The sequence below is a fragment of the Mytilus trossulus genome, chromosome 5 (genome assembly GCF_036588685.1).
Source record: "Mytilus trossulus isolate FHL-02 chromosome 5, PNRI_Mtr1.1.1.hap1, whole genome shotgun sequence".
NCBI classification, from domain to species: domain Eukaryota; kingdom Metazoa; phylum Mollusca; class Bivalvia; order Mytilida; family Mytilidae; genus Mytilus; species Mytilus trossulus.
Genome location: NC_086377.1, coordinates 28,053,479 through 28,059,613, shown reverse-complemented (window position 1 = coordinate 28,059,613; position 6,135 = coordinate 28,053,479). Strand labels below are relative to the sequence as shown.

At 31.3% G+C, this 6,135-nt stretch overlaps 1 protein-coding gene across 1 annotated transcript; it reads left to right on the top strand.

The window, feature by feature from the left end:
* Positions 1-450: 450 nt before the first annotated feature.
* On the top strand, positions 451-2,112 carry LOC134717812 (uncharacterized). Its single transcript, XM_063580306.1, has one exon. The coding sequence runs from the start codon at positions 451-453 to the stop codon at positions 2,110-2,112; it is 1,662 nt and encodes a 553-aa protein (XP_063436376.1).
* The last annotated feature ends 4,023 nt before the right edge of the window (positions 2,113-6,135 follow it).

Below are 6,135 nucleotides of genomic sequence, written 5' to 3'. Positions count from 1 at the left end.
TCTGATAGCAACCCCAAGAAACGATCCCGCACAGGTTCAACTGCGAAGGCTCATTACTAGGATTGCCGAGGAGCGCAACATATTGAAAGTCCGACACTAAGTGATAAACATGATTATAAATATGTAAACATTGCTGAAAATAATGTAAATAGTAATTGTAATGAAACTTTGTGTAATGATGAAACATTTGAACAGATTAATTGTATTTTTGAAAATTTAAACGATCATGTAGATATTGATGAAAATATTACTAGTAATAATGAAGACATAAGTGCGTCTTTATCAGGTGAATATGCCTATTTGTCAAAAAATAGTATTACAGACAAAAAAGCTATAGATCTGTTATATGTTAACTGCTGTGGCCTAAAACATAGACTACAATATCCAGAATTTGAAAGTTTAATCCGAAAACATGATGTTGTTTGCTTTGTTGAATCAACAACTGACGATATGGATGATATTCTTTTATCTGGTTACACATTAAAATTCAAAAATAGACGTAAAATATCAAGAGTTAAATCAGGTGGCATTGTAATCGGGTATAGAGAAAATCTGAATAACTCTATAGAAGTGATTGAAACAAATAGTAAATTTGTTCTATGGTGTAAAATTTCAAAATTTTTAAATAATGAGGATATAATTTTTGGAGTAGTATATATCCCACCAGAATATACATCATACTCCTCCCCTGATGCATTCAATGAAATTGAAAGTGAATACTTAGAACTTTCTACAACATTTGAACATATTTTTATTATTGGTGATTTTAACGCACGTACCTCAAATGAGAAAGATTATGTATTTATTGATGATAAAGATATTAGTATTGATTTGGAGTGTGTATCTATAAATGATGTATGTAACTTAGAATTGTATAATATACCCAGAGATCGTATTATTATGGATAAAGGGAAAACACGTTACGGTAATGATCTGCTTGACTTATGTAAATGTAACAACTTATTCATTATGAATGGTAGACTTGGAAATGATAAAACTGTGAAATTTACCTGCAGAAATGCTAGTGTTGTAGACTATTGTTTGAGTAATGTTAACATTTTAGAAAAACTTATTGATTTTGATGTACTAGAATTTTCACACTTGTATTCAGATGTTCATTGTCCATTGTATTTACGCTTAGAAAGCAACTCATTGGTCACAGATTGTAATGAACAGGACAGTCCTAATGTTCAGTCTAGAGAAAAGATTAATAAATGGGATCATAAAATGGTACCTGAATTTAGAGCTAATATAAATGTTGATAGATTAGACAGGTTGTTACGTAATTTGAAAAGTGTGAATTTAGAAAAAGTTGATGATAACAATGTCAACGCATTTGTAAATGAAATTGGATTAGTTGTTTTAGAGTCTGCTAAGACAACGTTTGGAACACGAACTGATAAACCAAAAAAGCGAGCCCCTAAAAAGAAGGGAGACAAGCCATGGTTTAATTATGACTGCAAATTTGCGAGGCAAAACTTCAGAAAGCTTAAGCGCAGGCTCAAATTTTCACCTTCGCTTTTATTATACAACGAAGTAAAAGATTCTGAGAGGAAATATAAAAAAGTGATGGACAAAGCCATAAAAACTCATAGACGTGATATGGCTAAAAGATTAAAAAACCTCAGATCTCAAAATTCAAAAGAGTATTGGAATATTTTGAATAAGCGGGAACACACGAAACAACCTGAAATTAATTTTGATAATTTACTTAATTTTTTCAGAGATCTTAATTCAGGCACCCCCGATCCTATTGATTTACCAAATGTAGACCAAGATGCTGTAGATGATTTAAATGGTACACTTAATGGTCCAATTACAAAGAACGAGATTATGAATTGTATTAAGAAACTGAAAAGTAATAAAGCCTGTGGCGACGATATGATTATAAATGATTATATTAAATCGTTTAGTGATTTTTTAATTGATGTATATGTTGAATTGTTTAATTTAGTTTTCAGAACTGGAATTATACCAGAATCTTGGGTAATTGGCACGATCAAAACATTTTATAAGAATAAGGGAAACAAATTTGATCCAAAAAACTATAGACCAATCACAATTGTCAGTTGTGTTGGGAAATTATTCACTTCGATTTTATGTTATAGATAATCAAATTTTTCAGATGAATTTTTATTAATAAATGAAAACCAGTTTGGATTTAGAAGTGGCTATTCAACAGTCGATTGCATATGTATACTGCACTCTTTCTTTGAAATTTTGAAATTAAAAAAGAAAAAAATGTTTTGTGCATTTGTAGATTTTGAAAAAGCGTTTGACACAGTCAGAAGAGACGATTTATGGTATAAGATGTTATTGAATAACATAAATGGTCATATGTATAACATAAGTCATAAGATGTATGATAATATTAAGTCATGTTTATCTTATAATGGCAATATATCAGATTATTTTTCATGCAATATTGGCCTACGACAAGGGGAAAACTTATTTCTTTTTCTGTTCTCACTTTTCGTAAATGATTTGGAAAACTTTTTTATCAACGAGAACCTGATTGGTTTGAATACTATTGAAGATGCACTTGAGGAAAAATTAGATATTTATGTTAAACTGTTCGCAATCCTCTATGCAGATGATACTGTGTTAATGGCGGAATCGGCCAAAAATCTTCAATTATTGCTAGATAAATTCCACTCATATTGTGATGTCTGGAAAATGAAAGTTAATGTAGAAAAAACAAAAATTGTAAGTTTTAGTAATGGGAGACAACCCAAAAAATCTCAGTTTTACATATGATAACTCTGTTATAGATATCGTTCAAGAATTTAACTATCTTGGGATATATTTTTCACGAAATGGGACATTTAAACACTGTAGAAAACATTTAGCAGAAAAAGCTACAAAGGCAATGTATGAGGTAATCAAAAAGGGGAGAAAACGGGTTATCTATTAGTTGTCATTTAGATTTATTTGACAAATTAGTAAAACCGGTCTTACTGTACGGTTGTAAATTTGGGGGTTTGGTAATAACGACATTTTGGAGAGAGTTCAATTAAAATTCTGTAAGCTTCTTCTGCACCTAAAGTCTTCTACCCCAAATTGCGTAATATATGGTGAACTTGGACGATATCCCATTAATTTAGATATTAAAGTCCGTATGGTATAATTTTGGCTGAAATTAGTATGGGGTAAACCGACTTAATTATCAGCGACCATTTATAAACTACTGTTTAAACTGTCAAATGAAAATGATGTAAAGTTTAAATGGTAAAACCATGTTGAATCTATTTTTAATGAAACAGGATTATCTTTTGTGTGGTTATCTCAAACATGTGTTAGTGACATTTGGCTAAAGAATACATTCAGAACATCACTCCAAGATCAGTTTCAACAAACATGGTTTTCAAATGTGCAAGCATGTTCGAAGACATTGAATTATCGAATTTTTAAGGATACTTTTTGGTTTGAGAACTATTTTGATATTTTAGAATTTCGTGATAATTATACTTTATGCAAATTTAGAACCATCAACCATAAATTACCCATTGAGATAGGGAGATTGACAAATATTCAGAGAGATAGACGAAATTGTAACTTATGTAACTCTAAAGATCTTGGAGATGAGTATCATTATATTATGATGTGCACAGAGATGTCAATAACAAGAAAAGAATGTATTGATAAAAAATATTTAAATCGTCCAAATATAATTATGTTTAAAATAATTATGAATTTAAATATAAAATCTAAATTGAGAAAGCTGTGTACTTTCATTAGATTTACAAATTCACATGTGTGCCCTCCTGGCTAAATACTATCAGTATAATTGTAAATAGTGTACATATTTTGCTTTGTGTATTCATGTATTTATGTCTGTATTATTGATGTCATGTAGTGCCTGTATACCATTGTAACTGCAAAGGTTTGACAGAATAAAGATATATATAATACCACACCCGGTTTGTTTCGTGTGAGTAAATAAATAATACTGTTTGTTTTTCAAGTTATATAAGTTTCAAAATTTAAAGAAAATTTGCGACCATTTAACGTGGACCTTACCGTATTGTTGGAGGAAAGACGGGGACATGTAAGTCATTTTTTGGCATGACACTTATCGATAGAAGGGTAACCACGATTTTTATTGTTAAAAATGTTAGCGATGGTAGTATTTTTAGATAACCGATATTGAAGATTGAGACGTGTAGATACCCTTTGAACAAGTTTAGTATTTAGTAATTTTCCATTTTTTAGCTTCATAATTGTTTTGTTAGTGAATTATATAATAAAGGAGCAAAGATTGGCGTGCAGAATATGAACCAGCCTACAATAATTTAAGTTATGTAAAATGGATAAATTTGTTCGGCTAAAAATGTCAAACGCTATCAGTATTAATTACCCGAAAAAGATAGGGTATATCAGGGTAGGACTGATGGCTGACTAAATAGTAGAATGGGGCTAACTATTGAAATACTACTTTTTGATAAATATTCCTAAAGTAATGAACTAGTGCAGTTCTCGCTCGGACACACACTCCATTATCTAGTATATTATAAGAGCATAAACCTGAAGCACGGGGAGGCACTCTACTGCCTCCATTGTAGTCTATACATATAGGAAGATGTGGTATGAGTGCCAATGAGACAACTCTCCATCCAAAAAACAATTTATAAAAGTAAACCATTATAGGTCAAGTTACGGCATGGAACACGAAGCATTGGCTCACACCGAACAACAAGCACGTAATATATATTTATGTATTCGATGGTCAAGCTAGGATGATTTGTAATTCAGTATATGTCATCTGTTGCTGCATATCATGTTTGTTTATTTGTTTGTTATTGTTTTGTACATCGATCATTTATAGCTAGATTGCTATGCGGTATTGGGGTTTCTCATTAATGAAGGCCGTGACATACATTGCTAGTTTATACGTCATTTGGTCTATGGTGAAAGTATCTCATTTTGTATTTCTACCACAATTTTTAAAATATGTTTGAATATTTTATACATTTTTAATTTTATGTATATACAAGTCACATTACCTGAAGATCTATGAAAGCAGTTAAAGCGATTGTGAGAGTGATGAGCTGTAACCATTATCATCTTTTATAAATTTTCTCATTTTTTTAATAATTAATATTCGAAAGCTTGTAAACTAGGACCAAGGTTAAGAATTAAGAAAGAAGAAGTCTTATGGAAATCTTATAAAGAAAGCGAAGCTAATTCAGTTTCGTCGTTCTCAGAAAGAATTTCTTTCATATTTTCGTATTGCGTTATAATCTGTATATTTGTACATACATACAGTGGAGATCAGTTCTAACCTCTCATAAATTCTGTCAGAATCTGTCAGGAGAACTGTTCTAGAACAGTATGTAGAACTGTCAGCCTGACACCTTTTAGTCAGTTCTAGGTTAGAACTGTTCTAGCTAGAACTGATTTGGTCAGTTCTACCTAGAACTGATTTGGACAGTTCTAGCTAGAACTGATCCTGACAGTTCTACCCTAGAACTGATCCTGACAGTTCTAGCCAGATATTTGGTCAGTTCTACTTCTAGAACAGTTCTACGGTTAGAATTGATTTCAAATTCTACCTACGGCTAGAATTGATTTATAAATTCTACGGCCAGAATTAATTTATAAATTTTACGGCTAAAATTGATTTATAAATTCTACGGCTAGAATTGATTTATAAGTTTTAAGAAATATTTGTCTTAATATAAAGGCTTCGGCAAAATAGCGATTAATATTATATAGAGTTTTGCTATTTTGCCGGTTTTATCTCAGATTTATAATCGGCAAGAGAACATCATTAACCTCGCCATATTCTGCATGTATGTGCTTGTTCCAGTCAGGAGCCTGTTATTCAGTGATTTTCTTTTGTTAATGTGTTACATAAATTATTTGTTTTTCTTTCATTTTTTTAACATAAATTAAGCCGTTAATATTGGGGGGGAGGGGGGGGGGCATTATTATTTCATTTATTTTACATTTGTCATTCGGGGAGTCAGGATGACTCGTTTTACATAACAAAATTATCGGACCTTAATGTAATACGTTATTCCGGCCTAAACAACCAGGGACGGATCCAGCAGTTTAAAAAAAAAGGGGGGGGGTCCAACTAAAATGTATTGTCCTCATTCAAATGCATTGATCTTCCATAAAAAGGGTGCTGTA

What these genes read in the sequence shown, in the direction of transcription:
- LOC134717812 (XM_063580306.1), top strand. Translation starts at nt 451, where the DNA reads ATGGATGATATTCTTTTATCTGGTTACACATTAAAATTCAAAAATAGA.